Genomic DNA, 25,882 nt, shown 5'->3' on the forward strand with positions numbered 1-25,882 from the left:
CTTGGTAAACCTCAGAGAAAGTGTAGATGTGGTGCAGAAGAGAAACCTCATGCCCTTGTCAGGAATCAAGCCAGTTGTCCAGTTAATACAGTCATAGAGCTAAAATTGAATGCATATTATGGGACCTGAATATGAATAAAGTTCTCCCACTATAATATAATAAATGCATTAATCAAAAGTGATCACTTCTTAAATCTTCTTCATTGAGAAACTGATCTGCACCCAAACTTGGTTTTATATGAACATGTAAATCAATAAGAATGACACTGACTAAACATCATTCCAACATATTATGTTTTGTACATACTGTATAAATGTTTCCTTGCTAAACATCTTGCACATGTATAATGTAATACAGATAATAAACATTAAAATTAATTGTATTAATGGAATTTTTATTGTTGTTGAAAAAGGGGGAGACTACATGTCTCTATGGAACTGTGTCCACAAATGAGCCTACTGTCAAGCAGTGATGGAATGATACTGGTGGGAAAACCAAAGAACTTGGAGAAAAACTTGTCCCAGCGCCACTTTGTCCACTAGATGTGAACCTGGACCTCTGCAGTGAGAAGCTGACAACTAGCCATCTGAGTTATTGCACAGCTCTATGTTCATGGAACACTTTGTGCATCAGTAAGACCACTAAAAATCTTTGAAGTTAGATTGACTGTGATCATACAAATTTCACATTAAAAAAGATTTGTTTAATTTATACATGTCACTGCCAGATGAAATCAGAAGTATAACATGTCCAGGAGCACTGATGCTAAGAAATATAAACTAAACTGTTCATGCTGGCCAGCATGTCATAACCTGTACTAAAGAACATCACAAAATTAGGAATAAAAAAGAAATTAGCTAACAGAAGTTCTTTTCTATTGCATACTATATTACCTCTGGTGGGCTCCCTGGATGAGTGTTGGCAGCCATGTAGTAATGGAAACAGATACTCACTAGAAGCCAGTGACCAATGATCATCAATATTACCATCATCCATGGACCAGCAGGAAAGACCAATCCAATATGCAATATCTATAACTGAAGCTGTCAATTCACACACAGAGGCAACAAAGAACTGAAAAAAATACAAGACACCACTAGTACTTAAAGGGATTCTTTTTCAAAAGCTGACAGTCATTCAGCTGGCTAATAAATTCCTTGAATGTGTACACAAGAATCTACCACTGGACTGTTCTCTGAGCCAGTTGGGTCCAGTTCAAATCTACTGAATCCTATTTTGAGCCAATTAAATCCAGTTTGCATATTTATACAATCACATAAATTTAATCAAAATTATTTAATCCACAACAGAGTCACAGAGAGGATACAAAGGTATAGACTGTGATTGGGATGTTTTATCATGTTGTCTGGTATATACTGATGGTGCAACATCCCAGAAGACAGCCATCTTCATACTCATTGCTAAGATAACCTTAAATCTCACTTTTTGTGCTTTTATTTGTTTCTGAGTCCAAGACCTACATAATGAAAATGGATTATAGGTAATATAACAATAATATGTCCCTTCTTCTTGCAAGAAGTATCCATAAATACAGTAGAAAGTCGGTTATTCCAATATAAGAGTAAAAAGAAAACATCAAATTAGTCAATTAAACTTACTGGGCCAAGACATTTGGTAAAGTTGTCTACAAACCAAAACATTGGTTCCCTACACACAACTGCCACATAACCTTGGTTTAAAAATTTTTGTAGTAAAGATAATTCATTGACAGTTTTACTTTTCTCAACTGCCATCTTACAGTATTCCTGAAATAGTGAAGAACATCAGACTTCCGGGTACAACCTGTAATGTGGCCATAATTGATTGATATCCTGTCGCTCTTAGTCAGAGCATAGGGCCTTGACAAAGCAGCGCCAATGAGTTCTATTACGAGCCAGAACTTTCAGCTCCCTCCAGGTCTTTCCTTCCTTCTTTGCCTCCTCTTCAATGGTTCTCCTCCAGAATGTGGCCATAATGCTCGTGTGAAAATACTTCTCAACACAACATTCACATGTGGGTAGGCAACTGCATCACACAGCAGTGGTCATCTATAAAAACCCACTGGGTAAACTCAATATACATACAAACTAACTAACTAAGTAGATGGCTTACAGAACCCGAAGATTCATCACCGAGTTAACTAAAACCCTCTACCGGACCCTGTCCTGGGCCAACAAAATCCAGTCTCCTTCAACTCCGACCTCTGATAAATCCCGCCTGAGATTATCCTCCCATCTACGTCTAGATCTCCCCAGAGGTCTCTTCCCCTCAGGCTTCCCGACCAATATCTGGTGAACACATCTTGCCCCTCTATGTGTGCCACATGACCCATCCATCTCATTCTTATTGACTTAATGACCTTGACAATATTGGGGGTGGAGTACAAATTTTTAAGCTCATAATTATGCAGCCTTCTCCATACCCCGTCTTCTCTCCTAGGCCCAAATATCCTCCTCAACACCCTATACTCAATATACAACATGTTAAGAATATAAACCTGAGGCAATTCCACAGATTCCAGCACTGTCTGATGAAAATGACGTGCAAACATTTCAGAAGATTTAGTTGTAAAAATCTGCATAATATAAGTACAGTAAAACCCCTCTAGTTGGACACCCCTCTATATTGGACACTTTTAATTGGAACCGGCGAATATCCTATAATTTTACATGTCCACAACACCCTATATCTTGGACACCCCTTTATCCTGGAACTTGGCCACCCCTTTTGTTGTAAGTTGAACAGGTGCATGCATGCACTTAGTTTCAATGCTTTTATGGGAAACGTTTACAGTTAATATTTTGTTGTTTTGAATTTCTGACTGATGAATGCCTTCTACCTGAGGATTAGCTTATGGTTGAGGGTGTGAGACATTGAACACATCATTGGAATACAGTGAAAGTGTATAGTTATTCTTTTGTTGAACTGGAGTTTTAACTTTGTCAGTACTGTATTGCAACTGAGTTAAACAGTGTTAACAGAAATTGGTGTGCTTCCCCTCATAGTCAACCAGGAATGGTTAAAAAATTATTCGGATTGCAGCAAAAATTAGAAAGAGGATGGCAAATTCCAAGATAAAAGCAAAAAAGCAGTGTTTTGTGATGGACTTTTTTTGCAAGAAATAAGTGACGTCATATGTTGAGCTACTGCCATAAGTACAATTAAAAAAATACGTTCTGAATATTTAAAATTTCATTGAGGCTGGGGTGTAATGTGCAACCATGAGAGTGGGTTTCAAAAGATTACCATTATTGTCATTAATTCTTAATTCAAGCAAGCCTACAGTAGTTAGATTATGTAAGTAAATAGATTACATTGTCGGTAAACGTAAAGTATTGGTGTCCTTCCCTTTGAGCTTATCCATGCAAGTTTAATTTAGTGAAAACAAAATTTGTAAAAATTTAATTTACTCTTTTGATTTTTCTTATCAATAATTTCCTTTTTGGGGAGGGCTCCATAATACTCTACAATTACCACATTGTCATTACACCACAATTTGAAAGGAGGATGATTTTCCCCTTTCCCTCTATCCTGGACACTTCTGTAAGTTGGACACATTATCGTGGAACCGCAAGTGTCCAAGTTAGAGAGGTTTTACTGTATTATGTTGCAGTGGATGGATAAACATACAATTTGAAACATTTTCTGAAAGTTTCATAACAATGCTGACTGTCTATGTTCCACTTACACAGCAACACTCAACTCTTTGTTTTTCTATCTGTTTTGTTGATGTAATATGAGTTACACTTTTGGTTGTGATTTTATTTATTTTTGCTAAGTCTGCAAAAAACTGTGACAGCCAATGAATACGATACAAGCCTTCTCAATTCTCATTTTGTGGTGACATGTAGTAAAATCAGCAATGTGCTTGGCTAGAAACCTATTTACCGATTGTTGCAAGTAGTCACTTCCTTCTTTGTGGTAATAACTCATCTAACCTGCCACGAAGTTGGAATTTCACGTGTAATTTACTTACTAGTAACACATACCATTCTAACTTACCTCTTGTAATTAGTTACCAAATTGTAAATATTTGTCCACAATCGTTGGAAGCATAAGGAACAACAAGAAGGCTTGATGAAAATTAGGAAGTTTTAAGGTTAAGAATCCACAACTCCTAACTTCGTATCTTCACAAATAACATTCACGTTTTTAACAGGAACACCAACTTTAATGCAAATTAAATTAAAACACTGAAATTTAGTCATTAATATACAATTGTGTTATTTAGATCTGCATAAATATGTATTTTATTAGATGTTACCCAGAACAGAAGGGTAGGGCATTACAAAGCGGTCAATGTACCAACTCAATATATTTTGAAGGTGTTGTGATAAAGCTCCTTGCAATCTTAGCTGCTGAATAATGCAGTAAAGCAGCTACATTCATGCATAATTAATTTCAGTAAGACTTCCTGTGTAGAAATAACTTTTCCTTCTTTGCTGCAAACAATATTTCTCTTTTTTATTTTTTATTTTTCCAGCTCCTACATCAATTCCCAGATTTCTACATTATTTTCGTAAGGTACTTAATTAAAATTAATGTGTTCGTCATGGATGTAATCAACTGCAAAATACAGGCAACTCTCGGTTTACGAACATTCGCTATAACGAACGTCGCAATTCATTCAAAAAAATTTAAAGTCGCCAATAGATAGAGTTCCTTATAAAACGAGGTGTCAAACGTATAGCAACATAATTGTAAGATTTAAATAAATACACTTTTAAAAAATGTATTTATTACAATAATTATAAGAAAATTATTATATGATAATTAGTACATGGATTTAGTGTTTTAAAATAGCTGCTAACGAATACGATACGTATCGTTAAAACTCAGAAATGCAAGATACACATAACGAACAACGTCTTGGAACGGAACTCGTTCGTAAACCGAAAGTTGGCTGCTTTTTTCCCAATCCAACATTGTTTTACTTTTCTACTCTATTAATTCGTCTCTGAGTTTGTGGGCGTAATCGCTTGCATTCGGTAGGTTCTTGATGACACAAGTCGACAGCAAGGATCTACTAACATTCATGTTTGTCACCGGATACCTGCAATTTGAAATATTAAAAGTGAAAACAAACCCTCTTTCATCACCCATCAGTATTATCTACACTCAAGACAATTTTTATCACATTTCACTGACACAGTTACAGAAAATATGTAGCTCCTCATGTGATGATGTAACTCATGAAGGAATACGTCTTCTACAATAAATAATTTATTTAATATAAATTTAATAGAAATGTAATTTGAATGTCAGTGCATTTATGTAAAGAAATTAACCATTTTCTTAAAAATATATATACTTTTTCTTTTGGGGTTCTAAAATATCAGAGATTTCGGTGGAGATTAGGTATAAAAGAATTATCTTTGTGAGTCGTAAAATGTATTCACCTAAAAATATCCATGTCTTTGGGTAGAATGGGAAACTGCTTGAAGTTAAGAGCACAGGCTTCCACCGAAATGTCGTTGCTTATAATTTGTTTCCAGACAACCTTAACAAAAATTCCCCCAGTCGGAATTCAATGCACGATTGCCAAACCATATTTCAGAACAGTTCCCACGTGATCTTTCTTTCACTCATGCACGTAGAACCCCGGCCAACGTTCTAATATAATGCAATACATTTTATTACATCAAAGTGGAGGGAGAGGTTATGACTATTTTAAAACGCTGTCAAATGACTTGTTTCCTGCGATGGCTACGTTTGGTATACTTCATTAAGCCATTACCTTCGATCAGAATAATAAATTTAGTCACACACATTCTTTGGAGAGATAAGCGTTTCTTGTTTGAGACATGCGCCCATGACAATATTTCCCTCTTTTAGCAATATATTTTCAAAAAAATTTTGTCCCACCAAAAGTAGTTCTGGAGAGCTTCTGCTAGACGTAAAACAGACACAAACCAAAATCAAATGCATTTCTGTGGGATTTCTGGCTCTTGAACAGTCGAGTATGAAGAAAGCTGTATTCTGGAATGTTTTTGAAGCTGCTTACTCACTCCGTCAACAGATGGCATGAGACAGCATGGTCACAAAAAGCCAACATCCATAAGTAATGGGAACATGAGACTGATAGGCGTCGTTAAACCTGAAACTGGCCTAACACTTTGATGAAAGCCGAAGATTATCGCGATGTTGGTGTGCTGAACGCCAGAAACTTCCTGCCCAAGAGAGTGCCACTGATCAAAGAAACTTTTAGGGACCCTCTGGCGCGACTAGCTGCCGAGTCGCGCGCGGTTACGTTTAGGAACGCGGCACATAGGCGGCAGAGCTGTCGCGCGCGGCTATAAAAGTAACGAAATTCAACCGCAGCGAACTCAGTGGCGCTGCAGGTCGCACGCGGGAGCCGGAGCTGTATGTGAGTTGCGCGTATTCGATACGGCGATGTCCGAGAGATCTTTTGACACAGAGTTGTTCATTATGGAAATTGAACAACGACCAGCACTGTGGAACAGCGGTATGAAGGAATATAGTGATAAAAATAAACTTCTCGTCGTGTTTGCGTAAATCATCGTACAGCAGATGGAATGCACCTTTTGTGGAACGTTCCAAGAACATGGGATGTATCCAGTATCGTCGATTTTGCTTTTTCCGACGACGGACATGATAGAACAGTAGGGCTGCTATCTCTTCAACCTCCATTTAGATACTGATAAATGCTTGCCGCGCGTACTCGCCTTGTGAAAGTCGCGAGAGAGCTCCTTATTAATGCAGTTACAGTTTACGTCTGATTAACATTACTTTCGTCATTTGCCCTCTGCTTTAAGGATTCAGCTTGACCGCAACATCGCCCTGCCTGCTTTCATTCTACCCCCTTCCTCTCACCCATTTTTCGAGGGTTGTATTCAAGGCCCTGAGTAAGCAGTAAGAACCTCTGAAACGTCGGTGAGTTTCTACGATACAACACGGCGCAGCATCCGCAAGATCGCGGATATCTTGATCCTAGCGCTTTTCGAAAGTAACAGTTTGTGATTATACAGTCCTGAACAATCAAAGAAACAAACCATCGATTTTCCTTGTCATCGTAACATTTGATATTGAAGTGAGTTTTCCCCTTGCAACGTCCACCGATGACGAAGATCCTATCGTCGATCACTTCTGCTTTGAAGTAATCTGAGTAGACGCTCATGCCAGGGATCTCGGTCCACGTGTCTTCTGCAGGGTCATACTTTTCGGTACTGAGCGCGTCTGAGATCCCGTCGTATCCTCCTGCGCACACACACACACATTCCGTAACAGGTCACATCATATAAAAAAGCTGCCAAATGAAACTTTTTCTAATCCCATTCAGTGGGGTCCTTCTTGATATTTATTACTCTGTCACCTGATCACGAAATGTTTGGGCTTTATAGAGCCACACGATTCATTACCTTATTCACAAAAGTCGGTAGTTGACCTGTTCTCACATACTCTAATTCCTTAAAAACATCTTAATATTATCCTTCCTTTTAAGACTATGTATCACAAGTGGTATCTTACCTTCAACATCACCAATTATAACTTTCTAGATGTTTGCAATTCTCGTACCTTCAATGCTTCACACTCCGCCCGTCTTACCCAGCGGACTTTACGCTCGTAAATTTTTAATTCCGTAAACTGAACGGAAAACTGATTTCATTTTGCAGTGTTAATATTAGTAGCAAGAATGAAATTAAGGATAAAATAGCTTCAATATTGTTTTCGTGCTTGTAGCATCAGGAAATTGCGTGCGAAAATATCGTTCAACAACAACACAAGATGCACTGTTCAAAACGGCGTTACACAAACAAGTGACGCATATCAAAGCCTGCCAGGGGACTGCTTTAAACCATCGGCTTTTTAGGGATAACAACACGGCAAACTGAAATTTCCTTGTTACAAGAACAAAATATTTACCTTTAAAACTGGGACTGTTTGACAAATGGGACATATGTTACTTGCGATAACACAAGAGATTATGCGTTGTTCTTTAGTGCTCTTTGTGGAGAATGTAATCGAAACCACTAATCGGGGCTAAAATTACTGACAAATTAACTCTGTAATGATGCTGTTCATAAAATCTCAGTCACTCAAAGAGAACCCGGAAAACATTTCACAATAGCAAGTTCTGTGAGAAGGATAGGGGAGCGTCACTCAGAATATCCAGAATTCTCACCTAGGGCGTACAGGAAGCCATGGAACTCGACGCAAGAAAAATTGGCACGTCGAGAAAGCATCGGTGCAACGAACGTCCATTGGTTGGTGTCCGGATCATAAACTTCCACCGAGTTTAGACAACCGTCACGATTATGTCCACCAGCGACGTATATTTTGTCTGTAAAAACAAATTAGTTATATGAAATAAACTGTACACATATTTGGTGTAGGCAGAAACATTAAACTGGTCCATGCAGAGCACAAAATGGGACAATGCACAGACACGGCTGTCTCTGTTCATATGTTTCTTTGTTTCGAATGCAGACAATCAGCATGTCAAAGGAAACGAATTTAACTGATAAAATTTAATATAAACAGCATAAAGTGCTTATGTTACTAACTAACTAGATGGCTTACCGAACCCGAAGGTTCATCATGGAATTATCCAAAGCCCTGCACCGGACCCTGTCCTAGGCCAACAAAATCCAGTCTCCTATATATGGGAGATAGGATCCCGTCTGACATTATCCTCCCATCTACGTCTAGGTCTCCCCAGAGGTCTCTTCCCCTCAGCCTTCCCAACCAGTACCCGGTGCACACCTCTTGTCCCATCCATGCGTGCTACATGCCCAGCCCATCTCATTCTTCTCGACTTAATCACCCTGACAATACTGGGGGAGCAATACAGATTTTTAAGCTCGTCATTGTGCAGTTTCCTCCATGTCCCATCGTCTTCTCTCTTAGGCCCAAATATCCTCCTCAACACCCGATTCTCAAACACCTGCAATCTGTGTTCCTCCCTCTGAGTGAGAGACCATGTTTCACACCCATACAAAACAACAGGAAAAATTATTGTTTTGTATACTTTAATTTTCAGGTTCATAGATATCAGACGGAAGACAAAATATTTTGAACTCAGAAGTAGCAAGCATTTCCGGAATTTAGTCTCCTCCCAACTTCCTCACGAGTATCATTTTGATTTGTTTAATGCATAATGGAAATCGTGGCAAGTTACATCTTCAGTGAAACGAATTTTATTAAATTTGGTGCCAGAGACGCACGGTACGAGCTGCCAAGCGGCGCTCCACATTTATAATATAATCTGCTATTTACATGAGAATATTAACTGCCTCAAAAACGTATCACATCTGTATTATATGAGAGCCAGTTTGATAATTTGACGGTTGTTTGCATTCACGCCTAGTGTTCACTAAAAGGGCAGAAGGCGACGCACACGGACAGCTTACAGGACCAGAGGAACTTCAAGCCGTTGCAGTCAGTGAAATAACGTAGTACGAAGCACGGATAAAGAAAGGGATAATGAAAGAATATGGGACGATGGAGTGAGGGAAACTAAGTTCAAGAGCGAAGGGGAATGCCTTGAAGATGAAGGCATAAGGTTCGTCTGAAACGTCGGCAGAAGCCAAACGTCAGCCAACTTGTACTCGCGACTGTGAGAACCTCAAACCCTGTGATTCCTTCAACATTTCTTGCGTTGTTACACGCGGACAGGCAGACAGACTCACATATTTCTGTTTCACAGCATTTACGTACCATTCAGCACAGCCGCACCTGTACTGGATCGCCCTGTGTTCATGGGAGCGATCCACGACCACTGGTTTGTCTTGCAGTCGTATCTTTCAGCCGTTCTCTGATCCACACCAACTTCGTAACCTCCCATGGCGTACACCACACCTCGCAGAACTGCCACCATTAACCTGGCTCTGAAACGATAAAAGTACAGACTCTGCTATGTTCATTTATTGCTGATTAAGATGCATTTCCTCTCGCAGAACGCAATTGTTCGCTCGTCATTGTTAAATCATAATTCAAATGAATTAACAAACAAATCGTATTCTTAAAAGCAACATTGTCTCAAAAGTCCTCCTACCTATTCACACTTTGCACGATGCTCCTGTATGTGAGTGGTACAATCTTACAGCCCCTGCCCACATTTATATCATGACTAACAGAGCGACTATCAGCTTTTTAGGAAGAAATTTGTTCCAAGGAGTTTCTTAGTTACCAAGCAGGAAGCCTTGATATCAGCCCACGTGATGTTCTGTAGTACAAATCACAAGCTTTAATGGTATGGTACAGCGTGCTTACCGCCACGGTGGTCTAGCGGTCAGAACACTAGCCTTGTAATTCTGGGGTCCCGGGTTCAATTCCCGGTTGTGCTCAGATTTATAACTTGTGTTGGGCAAGGCCGTGGTCTAGGCAACACGGAGTTTTCCTCCGTGGCATCCCAACAATTACTCCATTCACACACAGAAGAAGGCAATGGCAAACCACTTCTGGATCATCTGCCAAGAACGTATATGAACATGTCCCAGTCCGAGAAAAGGATGGAAGGATTCTGTTCATATGGACCTGTCGTCAGACAGAACACTAAATAAAATAAAATAAATCTTACCGTCGGGCATTCATAGCCGCCACCTCGCGGCATGTCTTCGTAACAGCGTTGAAGCAGCGGCATGACCTTAAACCATCAAAGCCGTTGTCGGTACCACCGATGACGTAAATGTCGAAACCGATTACTGCCGTGCCATGGTGGGCTCGCGGACCGATCGAGTCGACCCCCTCCACCTGAAGAAACGACAGGTTATGGTTTTATGTTTCTTTGGGTCACTTGGTCTCCTAAAGTGAAGTCCTTACGTTAGAGTCCAAGCGACCGACCACCCCCAACAGTGGACCGAAATTGCTACACCGTGCTGGGTGGCCGGGCCTACCGCACTCGACAAAGACCGCGGGAAATTAACGTGAAGCGATGGTGGAATTATGAGAGGCGGGGGAAACAGGAAGACTCAAAGAGAAGCTCAAACATTACCAGTGCTCTCGTCAAATACGACAGACAAATGTAGAATTAATTTCTGACATTTCAGGTTCGTACTTTGGAAAGGAGAGATGTTGGTGTTTAGGGTTTTATCGACGCAAAGCTGGAGGCAGTACGTCCCCCAACCCACCCCAAACAGTGTGTCAGCCTTCTAATTCACGCGGCGTTACCACGCAGATGGCCAACATCGACACTGATCAGTGCTTCATTTATTACGTTGAAATCCACTGACGATCAACGATGACTTCGTTTCATGCCTAAAATCAGCGGACAGGTTGATGTAGGACGCTTAATGTAAATGGTATTTAAGGCAAACTTCGTATCCTTCGTCGATTCCTATTAGAACCTACATTGTATATGAGACTCAGCACCTGTGTAATTTATGTATTTATTCTTTTTAATTCATGTCTTTGGAGCTTCTCTTAAAAAAGGGTTCACTGCAATGGAAATAAGCGAACACGAAATACAGAGGCAACGAGGTGCTTGTGATTAAGCTTAAATAAACAGTTGCTTAGTAAAAATAAGCAGAAATGAGGAAAAGTAGTGTTTCTCGGAGGCGTCATTTAACAAGACACGTAAGATTAGAGATGCGTCCAACTCACCACACTCCATCGGTCTGCTCGTACGTCGTACGCTTCGATCACATCTGTCACCCTTCTGTCACGAACCCCACCAATAGCAAAAAGAATGTCCTGTGGGATTCGCGGGCGGCCAATCCTTGGTATCACGAATTCCTTGTATTCCTTCGTCATCATTTCTAAGTCGTCCAGAAACACGAGCGTCTTCGAGATCACGGGTCTGCACTCCAGATTTTCAATCACGTACGGGTGAAGTGCTATCTGTTGAACAGTTCAATGTGGACCTTAATAATTTTAGGAAGGGATGCCATGTTCCATTGCAGAGGACACAAGAAATTCACACATAATTTGGATGGGAAATCGCCGAAATAGACTATGGTATATACAGGAAAATAAGTTTTTTTGGATTATGTAACGACGCTCTTAACAAATGCATTGGTTGTGGAGAGAAGCGAAATCAAGGTTAAATCGATCTTAGAGAAATGTCAAATCTAAAACTTCTTGACGATGGTGAAGAGTCAATTGAATAAAATTTTTGGATATTATCCATCGTACAGTAAATATAAAACGTAAAACGACGTTTCGGAGATGGGACTCTTTGTGTAGGAACCTGAAGACGGAGATAGAATCCCATCTCCGAAACGTCGTTTTACGTTTTATATTTACTAGACGATGGATAATATCCAAAAATTTTATTCAATTAGAGAAATGTATTGAAATGTGTTTCAACAGAAAGTTAAATACTTCAGAAAGAGTTGCATTTTGAGTTACATTCAAAATTGTAACTTATTTCTCGTCTCTCCAGTGCGAGATGCACGCTGCAAACACCACATTCTTTTTGATTCGATAACTTTAATTAATCGTCAAAATTACGTAGCATCGAAAGAAAATAATGACAATTAGTTTCTTCGAGATCAATTAAGGCAATCCGTGCGATTGTTTCACACTTATTCGTAAGAGGTGAGTGGCTGAAATCACAGGGAATTTGACCTAGAGTAGAAACATTTTTTCTCTCGGGTTAAAGCGATTGACGAAATGGAAGAAGGAATATCATAAGTTGTATGGCTGCTTCGTGAGATGACGATTAAAATATTAGAATGTCAATCTGTCTATGAGTTTGAAGCACCTCGGGTAATTTACTCTCGGATGTAGAACGAAGTTTTCTCGCTGCAATTTTCGGATATCTGTTGTCCCTATATGGTCAATCAGCTGAGGATTATCAAGCTGTAGTGACCTCGGGTTGACTATATATATAGTTGGAGATGCGTGAAATTATTATAGCTGCTAAGACACGCTTCTTATGGCAGTAGGATCTTTGGTTAAGTTGAACGCTGGGACAGAAGACGTGATTTATCTGTTGGAGGATTTTCCTATTAAAGCTGAGTGGACGTTTGATTGTAGTTAAGTGTGGAATGTTGTAGTTGAACTGAAACACGTAATGGATCTTAATAAACTCTGAGACTGTAATGAAAGATTGTACCGCAGACGGACTGTCAAACTTACAGACGATGAATAAAAGACGATTATTAACTCCAACCATATATTTGCACAAAAGGTAGTTATTGTAACCATGGTAACTATGGCAATCTGGAGATTTCTTACGCAGCAAATTTTGCGTGGAATAAGGCATTAAAATCATTGTGTAATTTTCACGTTGTTATCGTAAGATTTTAATCCGAATCGGAGTATGCCAACAGATTCTGTTAAAACCTGTCAGTATTAAATCTAATGAACATCCGTTTAGACGTTCTCGAGCTGGAACTGCGGACAGACACACGGGCTTACACGTGACGAAGAAAAAGGCTCACGATTTGCATTAATTAGTTACGAACACGTGTGACTATGGAATTGAAAATGCGGGCTTCACTTTCTGTAAACATCCACGACTTCAGGGGCATACCGACCTCCTTCAGGATGTACATTGAGTCAGGTAGTCCCAGTCTGACGCACTTCAAAAGGCCCGCGATCTGATTTTTCCTGTTGTCCGGGTCGTGGTTGATCCACCGGAGGATGCACTCCCACACAACTCTCTCGTCCTTTACGTTCAGTTCGTCTGACTCGATTATCGCTTGCAGCTCCTCTACAGGCAGTTCCAGCAGTTCTTCGCTCTGCTGAGACACTTCCACGAAGTGGCGCAGAACGAGGCGACGAGCGTGATCCTCGACGTCGGCGCAGGAGTGAGACCTGAGAGAGGGTAAGAGCCGACTCAGAATCGATCTCCTTCGAACTCTAACACATTGAAACACTGCAGCAAGAACTGGATTCTCAAGCATTTGCACACCACAGTATTTCGCCTCCAGTTTTTGTCTTAGCCCTTTGAAGCCCGAATGAGTGAGACTGAGAGCAGACACGTGGAGAGGCAACGATAAGGGACGCTCCGTTTAACCGGGGAAAAATAGAAAGTTTTCGGCTCTGAAGGTTCCCGGGAAATGCCCGCTGGTCTTCGTGATAAAATTATAGGTTGAAACAAGGGCATGGCGCACGCAAGTGAAGAAGGCTGTGAGATGAGAAGTGTAGAATTTTGAATTCTGGCATTAACCTTGGCGAAACGTCATTGCGTTAACTGTGTGTGTTAATCCAGTGAAACCTCGTGTAACCGACACATATGGGGGGAACCACGGGTCGGATAAGCCGATAAGTCGGATGAGCGAGGGAAAGGGGAACGTGGTCATGGATTTGAACAAATTACTAGAGAAACAATACAGATTTTGCTCGGCGGCGGATGATGCGGACGTTTCGCAAGCACAAGCCGACGGCAAAAGTCGAGGGAGTCCCTGTATTAAAATAGTGAATTTATCAGTCATTCTGTCTATCGCATAAAGTGAAGGTTCTGGTGTGATTCTGCTGATGTCAGTTGATTTGCTTGCTATGTTGTAATGAACAAGAAGGAGTAGGGGTTCAGCATCTACGGGGGAACAGCGGGGTGTTTTTTGTCTTTGCTCGATAATAACCAATTCTCTAAATGTCTTGAAGTGTTCATAATACTCATCAAAATGTGGGTGTGAGATCAGATCAATGAACTGTACCGAGTGGACATCACTTTAAACACTCTAGCTGGTGGAAACCGATAGCAACCGATCTGGTTGAAATTCGGTCGCTTAATGCGGGAATCGGATAATCGAGGCTCGGTTTACAGAGGTTTTGCTGTACGCAGAAAGATGTGGGGCTGAATGTTGATTTTGATATTGGAAGGATTATGTAAGAAGCAAGGAATGTCGCAGAGAAAGAAAGAATAAGAGATGAAAAGGAATTCGAGAGGAAGACAGATTTAATTATGACCCTGAATTAGGTCTACATGGTGAAATTAGTCATCTGCTAGTCATAATGACGATCAAAATATATGCACTTAAATCAGATCATTTAAATTATAGGAACATTAATAACAACCTTCCAACAGCCCTGACCAACAACGCTTTATAATTTGCCCAGTCCTCAGTCAGAGGGTTTAATCTCCGACCCGACTGCTTCGCTCCAGCGACGAAGGCTGGCGTCACAGCAAAATGAACATCGATTACCTTGCGAAATACATGATGTCGATACTGTTGTCAGTCGCGTCCTTGAGGAAGTCGCAGCAGAGTTCAGTAACGCCTGGTACACGCAAGTATTCAGCCGTCTCGAGCAGCTGACGCGCGTTGTCGGAGCGGATGTCCACATCGCGAAAATAAACATAATCCAGTATCTGGGTCATCATGTCTGAGCTGACTCCGTGGAGATGAATATCAGTCTCCTCATTAGTGTGCTGTGTTGTCGTGAAGAGGTTCCTGAAACGTCACGAAGCAGTCGTTAATCTACACTGATTTCGAGAAACAGCGAGCAGAAAATTACAAGTAATGCGCATAAACTTTAAGTTTTTATAACCCACGTATCCTTTTGTCAATGTGGTGAATGATTTTTTTCTATCTGAGTACTTCAAAAACTCCCGGAATGTTTATTAATGGGACCAGATTTACTGCGACAGGGCGAAGAGCGTGCGTAGGCTTCACAGAATATAACTTACAAATCGGATAGCAAGCAGCGAACATTTGTACTATAGAATGGTCACCTCGTTTCTTACATTTCCTTGGCTCCTTCAACAGATATCTGAGTTTATAACAACCAATACAGACATTTTAAAGGCAACCAGCAAATTAACACAAATATTTCAACATATATCGCAGGCTGTACATTCCACTGATTGATCAGATCGTAATATGAAATCTATTTGTTCTGTCAAAAAAAATTTCCCTACAATAAACAATTTAAAAGAAAAGCCGATGTTTCTACGCGGCCTTTAAAAAGTGATCACCAACCAGCAAACAATTTCCTATTACGAATTAAGGGCTTTGCATTGCAAGACAAACAGAAAGATTTGATTGTCGGAAAACTGAAAGAGGGACACAGCTTGTAACAAGACATGAGAAACGTCTCTCGGAAAACAGAAACAATGGTTCACGGTTAAAATTCATTTCTCATGTCAAGAACGCACCGCATCTTTATTCAAAACACAAGAAAGTTAACGTTTGCACAAATTCGCGAACGATTCTCTCCTACCAATGAAGCATTCCTCGCGAAGTTCTTTGTTTCAGTTTATTATATTTCAGACAGAGCAACTCACAGCAGCTTTCAGTGTTCCGGACAATGGCGTGACAAAGGTGCGTTACCAAATTGCTTCAGGACTCTGTCGGTCTTCTTTATTTATTAAAACCAAGACGTTTTGGAAATGGGTTGATTCCCTCCAGATCGATTGACTGTCACCTTGGTACAACCGCACTTAAAAATTAGTACAAAAAACCACGAACGTCTTCTGGGATGTTGCGTCGTGTTGTCTTGTAGAAATTATCGGACCTTTCAGAGGTGCTTACTGCCTCCATCTTCAAGGAAAGAAGGCAGTAAGTACGTCTGAAATACCACTCAGATTCTACGACGCAACTTCCAGAAGACATTAGTCTTCTTCCTCACCGCCGTGAGATTTTATGACAATGAACAAAAGACAAATAGCCATATATAAATAAAGGTTTCTGCAACAGAAGGGTTATAACATTTTACATACGAATTGAGATCCATTGTGTCTCTATTTCACATGTTAATCAACCACGTCAGTAAATAAACAAACCTGAAATATTCGCTGCGCATTGACAGAATCACTCTGTGGACTGGAAAGACGCCGCCGTCCTCCAACCTCAACACCGCGTCACAGAAGAGGTTCATCTCTCTCAGCTCGTTCAGAGGGTCAAATGCTTCGGTGCAATTGCACCTGCCGCCATCTTGATAACAGCTGCGATGTTGGTTTGACTCCATCTCCTGAAAAACAGTCGATCGCTATTACAGGTTTTTCTTCATACTGACGCGTGTGCACGTCAACTGAGAGTGACTGAGAGGGAACGCGGTACCGAGAAGAATGTCTGGTCCTGGACCTCTACCCGCTCCTCCGTCCTCTTAACAAGAGGCCGTTGGCAGGTAGAGGTTTCTCCTTCTTCCGGGAGTCATTTGTAGGAAGCAAGGAAGACATTAAAAGCAGATTAGCACAAGCGAAAAGAGCCTTCTTCAGAAAGAGAAGTCTACTAGTGTCAAACAGTGACCTGGAATTAAGAAAGATTTTTCTGAAGTTATAATTTTGGAACACAGCGCTATACGGAAGGGAAATATGGTCAGTGAGAAAGCCAGAAAGAAGGAAGATCGAAGCATTTGAAATGTTGAAAATTAAGTGGACTGATAAAGGACGAAATGAGCTGGTCTTAGACAGGATAGGCGAAGGAAAAATCTTACGAGAAGAAGAGATAGGATGGTGGGACACATTCTGAGGCACCCAGGATTGGTTAATTTGGTAATGGAAGGAACAGTTGAAGGGAAGAATTGTAGGGGGAGGCAGAGATTGGAATATGTGACGCAGATTTCTGAGGATGTGGAAATGAAGAGATTGGCGCAAGATAGGCGAAAATGGAGGACCACGTCAAACCAGTCGAGAGACTGATGACAAACAGAAAAGAAAAATCAGTGATACCGTGAACAAACAGAAGTCAATCTAATATTACTTGAAATTGTGTTAAAAAGAAGAGTTCACAAATGCAGGTTAAAATATCTAGATGTGATGAACAACAATAATAAATAGGAATCGCTTACCTCAAACTTTGTTCAATAATAAGAGACCACGATGTCCACCGGCAATGGTGAATTTAATCAGAACTAAAATGGAGAGAGTGGAGGGCAGTATCACAGATTTCTTAATAATTCTTATGTAAGACAAGTAATTGTGATATTCTAAAGAGTTTTTAAGAGCACAAAATTATCTACTCACGACGCACTTCTTCTACAAGCGATTCACAACTCAGCTCTTTCGGCAATAATGAAAGCGGATTGTTGACGGCAATAATGATTCACAACAATGCCGAGTAAACAGATGACGTAACAATTAGTTCCTGAGGTAAAGGAATGGAGTGCAATACGGTTCATTCAGGCTATTATACTGCATGTATAAGAAGCGAGAAAAGAGCCTTATGGCATGCTCAATCAACATTGTTGCAGGTGTGGGTCAGAAATTCGAATACTTTTTCTTGCATTGTTATGCACGCAGGAGTTCACATAAAAGCTGACCATTGTCGGTCAATATTTACACATTGTTGGTAGTTGAAGAAACACAACAAAGATAAATACTCTAGCTTATAATTTGTTTGTATTCAGTTATAATAGAAAGTACTTTCCCTATAAGGAGAGAATAAATTTAAAAATATTCGGAAGAGACACGAAGAAAAAACTGCATTTCCAATTGCCCTTATTTTAAAATAACGTCCGTTTCAGTATAATTGATTAATTTTAAAGATGATTTTTGAGGGGCCCGGGCGCTGGGCCAAAGAAAACGTTTCCCCCGTTCGAATCCCGGGAAAGATGTTTTATGTTGTTCGGATAGCAAGCACTAGGGAAGAGTGGCGCTAAGGCAAATTATGTTTTTGTTCCTGGGAAATGATTTGACTGACTAAAGTCACAAGCCCGAAAACTGTCTGAGACCCAGAAGATGAATTTGTAAGAAACTGTCGTATTTCCCCTTAGTAAATACCGCAGTGTCCACTGGTCATGTGTGAATTCAAAATTGAGGGTTGACATTTCTTTACTCGTTCGCTTGTGGCTCCTGAAGAAGAAACATGGCGCGATTATTCCTCTAGACACATGAGAGAACACAGGAAGGTAAGAACTCTGGAAAAAGTGTCCTGAGTTCGATTTCCGGCAAGGGAGCTTCCTTTAGCACCGAAACTAAGCGAGACAGAAGAAGGGCGCAGGGATCAGAGTTTTTGCTTCGAAGAGGAGATTTCGGAAACGAAGGCCTCAACACTGGGTTCGACTCCTGACAAGAAGAATGGTTTCAGTAGAGAGGAACGCAAATTACAGGATCTAAGGTCACATACTCGAATACAGTCCTTGGTTCGAGTCTATCTTAAGATGTTGAAGCAAACTATTTTTGGACCTAATGCATAGTCCGAGACCAAAAACCAATAAAAATGGCGTTTTGGAGACTGGAGTCTTTCTCCGTCTCCAGGTATAAATCCGACTCTGTTAGGCCCAATCCATAGAGCTAGTCCCTGTCCCTGTCTCTGGACCTAGCAGAACCAAAAAGCTGACTAAGGGCAGAGGCTTGCGCAAGCGCAAGACATCATCCCTAGCTAGAAAACGCCATTCCTGCGTCAGGAACGCATTGCTGGAAATGGTAAACAGAGCCTTATGACTAAAACGATGGTTTTGTAGCGGCGGAAGCCTTGACGGTTTGTTGCTGCTGATGAGAGGTATCTCGTGAGGCAACTTGTCGTTCATGAAAAGGATTTTGGTTGGAGAGTTGTCTGCAATTTGAACTCAGAGGTCGCTCTGCGAATTTTTGTCACGTCAGCTGAAGGCCTCAAAGATTTGAGATTGGCGGGCCGTTCTCCTTTTGAATTATACTCTTGTATTTGCCTTACAACTGAAGAACAGATCGGAAAAACTCACTCATCCTCAACTCTCTACTAGCGTCAAGTAAAACGTATGTGTTCTTCTTTATCAAAATAAATTTCAAATGTGTGTAGTCTAAATATCTCATATCTCGGATCTATCAAAATGATTTTCCGGGCTTTTTATCAAAGCAGGGTCACGTGCATTGACCTGCTGCGATTTTAATTCCCAGAAACAGAATTTACGTTCCTTTACTGCGATGCCAGCAGTTAATATGAAGATTTCATACTTGCCAGTTGGTTCATCTTCGTTTAAAATTGAAAAGCAACAAGCGACTATGGCTACTGTTACGCACTGAACTCAAGGAAAACTTCTTAGTTTTCACGACATTTCGAACAGAGTGGTAGTCAGTGCATGTACCATCAGCTTTAACAACTTTTTACGCTACATTCTGTATTTATGAGTTGCACTGTACGCAGTGATTATTAGGAGTTCTTAAATTTTTTTGGACCATCTTCGGATTAAAAGAGTTACGAAATTAATTTACGAGATTTTTTTTGTATTGCCGTAAAGGTTCAAATAATTCCCATAAATGCAGAAGGTAATTGAAGTACAATAACCTTGTACTATAGAAAGAGGTTCAATAGCGATTCTACCTCAAATTGTTTAGTATTCGTGACAGCACAAATAAAATCAGACAATCGGGCGTTGCCAATAACACGACATAAATACAACCAGCTGCTATCCTCCCTTAAGGTCGAAGGTGGCTACAGAATTCCTCCGGTAGCCAACATTACAGAAGTAGAGTCCTCTAGATTCAACGAGATCTTCCATATGGAGTTGCTGGCATGTGAATATTTAACGATTACACACCAACCCTCACGACACCACAGACAATCACAAATACAATTCAATTCAATTCATTCCATTTATTAAAGTGCTTGACAACAGCCTAAAAGGCCAATAACAGCCAAGCACTAACAAAATACAAACATTACAATACAAAAGCAAACAAACAATGAACTGAAAACATAAATGTACAATATTAATTTATTGCAAAATAACTTATAAGTAAAAAACTAAATGTTATAGATAAGTAAAATAATAATTAAACTAAAAACAGTTTAATTTTGGACAAACAACATACAAAATAAAATGGTATACTAAATAAACAATAAAAACAATAATTATTGTTTAAAAAGCTGACTGACCTCAGCAAGCAAAACAGGATTTTTGTTAATACAATACTTTTATTTTCCGTCGTTACACAAGCTTATTGTTAAAATCATATAAAATTTCACATAAAATTGTTACAATTTTATGTGAAATTTTATATGATTTTAACAATAAGCTTGTGTAACGACGGAAAATAAAAGTATTGTATTGAGGAACACAAGCATGATGCAATTAAGATATAAGGATTTTTGTTAAAGATGTCAATGCTCCTACAGACTGCATTGGCAGTAGAAACACATCTGGCAGGGGGACTGGCCTTGAAATTACGTTGTACAGTAAAGGTAGAGTAGTCTCCGATAGACCTAGTAGATACGCAGAGACTAACTGTATCAGAAACAGATGAGCAACCAATTTTGCCTTTAAAAACATTCACGAGGAAAAGAGCATCCAAAAGCCTCCTCCTTTAATGCAACGATAAAAAATTTAATCTGACTAATATTTCATCATAATTATAGGCACAAACGCCATTAAACAATCTAGAGTAACACAGAGCTACAAATTTCCTTTGAATCCTTTTCAGTTTAAAGGAGTCAGTATTAGTAATAGAGTTCCAAACAACGGAAGCATACTCAATTTTGGAACGGACTAAGGTACTGTACAAGACCAAAAGGCTATCAACAGTGGAGAATGAAGAAGTAATATACCGAATCAAACCTAGCATTTTTAAACTTTGTGAATATATATAGTTAATATGCTGATGGAAATAAAGCTTACAGTCCAATAGAACACCGAGATCTTTAACACAATGGGAGCGTGCCACCAGGTTGTTACACAATTTGTAATTAAAGTAAATACTGTTTGTCTTTCGGGTGAACGATATAACAGTCGTTTTACTTAAATTAAGTTGCATCCCATTAAGAAGACACCAATTTTGCACTGAATAAATATTGTCCTGTAACAGTTTGCAGTCATCAACATCGCTAATACTCCGATATATCTTTAAGTCAACAGCAAATAAAAGGCACTGTGAATTATGTATGGAGTCTCAGATGTCATTAATAAATATATTGAAAAGTAAGGGGCCTAGGGTGGAACCCTGAGGCACTCCACACTTATCACGATAAGGATACGTAAGAGTTCCAGATACACGAACAATGGATTGCCTGTCAGAAAGATAACTATGGAACCAATCAACATAACTGGGTGATAGTCCAAAGTTTCAAAGTTTCCCAAGAAGAATATTATGAGGGACTAAGTCAATTGCTTTAGTAAGATCAAAGTATACCGAATCTGTTTGTCCTTGAGTACTAACTGAAGGTAAAACGGAATTAAGGTAAGTAACCAAATTTGTTGCTGTGGAATTAAATTTACGAAAACCATGCTGTGAGGGATTTAATCTGTACTTAATTTTTTTTGCAAATGATCATAGACAATAAATTCAAATATTTTTGAAAAGGTATTAAGAATAGAGATGGGTCTATAATTACTAACAATGGAACTGTTGCCTTTTTTAAACACAGGAACAACAGCTGTTTGTTTTCACAGGGACGGACACTTCTTTTTTTTACTATAAAAATTTGTGATTTCGTCGTCGTCAATAAATTACGTCATCAACAATGTCAACTATAAACAAACTCGGCATTGTTGTGGAACACGACAATGCCGAGTACAACACAACAATGCCGAGTTTAGTGTCTTACTCAAGATTTTAAAACGCAAGGGGGTTGGCTGCTTTTTAAAAACTTGATCAAGCTCCCCCGAAAAAGGGGGTTGGTCAAGTATTTTAACCCTCCATTCGGGGGGTTTAGTTTAGTTTCTTACACAAGATTTTAATCTTACTATAAAAATTTGTGATTTCGTCGTCGTCAATAAATTACGTCATCAACAATGTCAACTATAAACAAACTCGGCATTGTTGTGGAACACGACAATGCCGAGTACAACACAACAATGCGGGGGGTTTAGTTTAGTTTCTTACACAAGATTTTAAAACGCAACCAACCCCCCCGAAGGGGTTGGTTGCTTTTTAAACACTTGACCAACCCCTCCGAGGAGCTCCGAAAGGAGCGTTCTGTCCTAGTAAATTAAAAATATAGGTTAATAAGGGAGTGAAAATATCAGAACAACCCTTAATTACTAACGAAGGAATTCCATCTTTGAAGGTCTGAGGCGCTTGATCGCCTTGCTAACTTCAGCAGGAGAGATAGGAGCGGCGGGCAAAAAATCAGAAGTAAAAGTATCGGTAGGAGTGACGGACCGGCAAGAAGTGTTAAAAATTGATTCAAAATGCGTAGCAAATTCATCAGCAATGTGTTTGGGGTCAGTGACAAACTGATCACCAATTTTTAGCTGAATAAAGGAACTATCTTTCCTTTTGAAATCTTAAACATATTTCCAAAAATTCTTAGGGTGAGTCTTAAGACTGTCATCAACAGACTTTAACCACCGCCGCCTATCAGACTTAATGGTAGCCTTAACTAATTTACGAAAGTGTGCAAAGTAGGAGTAATGTACGTCAGAGTTGGTCTTTTTAAACCAACGAAAATAATGATTCTTTTTATTAATGTAATGTTTTAAGGCACCGGAAAACCAGATAGGAAATTTAGACTTACTAGAATGCTTATTGGGAATAGCTAAGTTTAAAGCAGTAACCACCGACTTGAGCTGATCAGCGGCGGAGTCCGCAGAGGACTGATTGTAAACGCAGGACCAATTATAAGAAAATAAATACCTATAAAGTAGTAAATAGTCAGCACGCGCGTAATTACGGGAACATCGAGAGGGCTGTGAATTGGCAGTCAGAGACATTTCTAATATCAATAACCAGGGAAGGATGAAAAACATCAGGTTTAACCAAATCGTGATTAGAAATCATAACGTTTACAGAGGAAAAGTTAGCAAAGACAAGATCAAGTAGATTCTTGTTTTGAATGGTAAGGTTGTGCTGAGAAAGTTCGAGAAGCATGAGCACTGTGAACGACATCCCCTCTAATTTTGGTATAGTAATGTGAGTTTGCTTGAGGGAAGCCATGTGCCCAATCAAAGCCATTGCAAATAATAATATTAATTTATATCTTAATTGCGTCATGTTTGTGTTTATTAATACAATAATTTATTTACCGTCTATACACAAACTTAAAAATGTTGTTAAAATTACTTAAAATTACAACATTTTTTTATTAGATACTAGATCTTGTTACAATCTACCGTCCCATAATATCGGACACACAGCACATCACTTACAACCCGATATAAAACATCCAAGCACAACATTTAAAGGAAGAGACTTAAAAATCAAACAAATCAATATAAGCAAAGCAAGATGTGCAACAGTTTTTAAAATTGATAGACCTGATGATGGTGTAATACACATCGAAACATGCCGTCAATATAAAATGTAACAAGATCTAGTATCTAATGAAAAAATGTTGTAATTTTAAGTAATTTTAACAACATTTTTAAGTTTGTGTATAGACGGTAAATAAATTATTGTAATAATATTAATATTAATAATACTAATAATTTATCATCCAGATCTGCCTCTGTTCGCATTTTAGTACAGTCTTATTCTGCTTATTCGGTGTTATCTGGAGTTCCACAAGGCTCTACCTTGGGACCTCTCTTATTTAATGTTTTTATTAACGACCTTTGCGATAAAATTAAGTATTCTAAAATTTCTCTTATTTGCTGATGATTTGAAACTATATTGTAATATTAAATCTGTGGATGACTGCAGAGCTCTTCAAGCAGATATTGATTCTGTACATCAGTGGTGCGATGTTAACAATATGGAACTCAACATTGAGGAAACCAAAATTATATCTTTCACACGGAAAACCAACAGTATCCATTTTAACTACTCTGTCAGTGATATCTTAATTTCCCGTACTGATTGTATAAAATATCTTGGTGTCTTGTTAGACGCTAAGCTATACTTTCAATGCCATGTAAATTTTGTTCATACACAGGCACTAAGGACCTTAGGGCTCATTCGTTTTATTACTTATAATTTTTCCTCTTTAGAAAGTCTTGTTGTTTTATATAATGCTTTAATTAGGTCTAAGCTTGAGTATGCCTCGGTCGTTTGGAATAATCTTATAAGGACAGATTCTAATAAATTAGAAAATATTCAAAGAAAATTTGCCAGTTTATGCAATTACCGATTTTTCCAGTATAATATCCCCCGCAAATATGAACTGATCCTATCTACTTTAAATTTTAGAACACTTTATTCCAGACGACGACATCTCGATGCTTTATTTCTTATTAATGTATTTAAGGGCAAAATAAATTGCAATTCCATCATGAACACTGTTGGTATTCGTGTGCCGTCAAGGCAAATAAGAGAATTTTCTACGTTTAGTGTGTGCAGTGCGTTTAGGCATAGTCCTTCAGCCAGGTGTGTCATTGCTGCAAATGACGTATGTAAATTTTTGGACGTGTTTGGTATAAACAGATAAGAGAAATGATTTAGAGAGTGGCCTTGATTGGATCTAGCTTGGTTATTTGTTTTAATTTGATTTTTGTTTTTATTTTGTTCCTTGTATTTTATTAGTGTTTTATTAGTGTTTACTTTTTTTACTTATTAATTATTTTGTAATAAATTAATTTTGATAATTTTGTATATTTATATATTCAGTTTTTTGTTTGTTTGTATTTGTATTGTAAAGTTTGTATTTTGTTAGTGCTTGGCTGTAATTGGCGTTTAGGCTGTTGTCAAGCACTTTAATAAATGAATTGAATTGAATAACAATAATAAATAGGAATCGCTTACCTCAAACTTTGTTCAATAATAAGAGATCGCGATGTCCACCGTCAATGGTGAATTTAATCAGAACTAAAATGGAGAGAGTGGAGGGCAGTATCACAGATTTCTTAATAATTCTTATACAAGGTAAGTACTTGTGATATTCTAAAACTTTTTTAAGAGCACAAATTATCTACTCTACGACGCACTTCTTCTACATGTGATTCACAACTCAGCTCTTTCCACAATAACGAAAGCGGATTGTTGACGGCAATAATGATTCACAACAATGCCGAGTAAACAGATGACGTAACAATTAGTTCCTGAGGTAAAGGAATGGAGTGCAATAAGGTTCATTCAGGCTATTATACTGCATATATAAGAAGCGAGAAAAGAGCCTTATGGCATGAGTCACTCGGTGTGGTGAGATAATTTTGTGCTTAAAATGTTTGTGAAAACCTTCGAAAATAACTCGTGTATTTATCTTCTGTGAATCATCAACAATTTCGTGACAGTGTCATTGAGTG

The 25,882-nt window shown here is 39.0% G+C and overlaps 1 protein-coding gene across 4 annotated transcripts; it reads right to left on the reverse strand.

Annotated features, from left to right (window-relative positions):
* Positions 1-958: 958 nt before the first annotated feature.
* LOC147872684 (kelch-like protein 10) lies at positions 959-25,609 on the reverse strand. 4 transcript variants are annotated; one of them, XM_087354831.1, is made up of 11 exons: positions 17,639-17,807; positions 16,632-16,819; positions 15,055-15,300; positions 13,444-13,723; positions 11,564-11,800; positions 10,542-10,714; positions 9,680-9,849; positions 8,145-8,303; positions 7,015-7,219; positions 4,004-5,054; positions 959-1,075 (listed from the first exon to the last, which is right to left on the reverse strand). In XM_087354831.1, exons 2-10 carry the CDS (start codon positions 16,814-16,816, stop codon positions 4,940-4,942), a joined length of 1,770 nt encoding a protein of 589 aa, XP_087210957.1. In that variant the 5' UTR covers positions 16,817-16,819; positions 17,639-17,807; the 3' UTR covers positions 959-1,075; positions 4,004-4,939. The 4 variants fall into 4 exon arrangements, with proteins under 4 accessions (XP_087210957.1, XP_087210956.1, XP_087210958.1 ...); XM_087354830.1 differs by lacking the exons at positions 959-1,075; positions 17,639-17,807 and adding exons at positions 1,756-2,049; positions 25,383-25,609; XM_087354832.1 differs by lacking the exons at positions 959-1,075; positions 17,639-17,807 and adding exons at positions 1,756-2,049; positions 17,814-17,838.
* Positions 25,610-25,882: the final 273 nt, after the last annotated feature.

This window comes from Zootermopsis nevadensis, unplaced genomic scaffold (genome assembly GCF_977971745.1).
Source record: "Zootermopsis nevadensis isolate Lab colony 2312 unplaced genomic scaffold, Znev_1.0 Znev_ptg000024l, whole genome shotgun sequence".
NCBI classification, from domain to species: Eukaryota; Metazoa; Arthropoda; class Insecta; order Blattodea; family Termopsidae; genus Zootermopsis; species Zootermopsis nevadensis.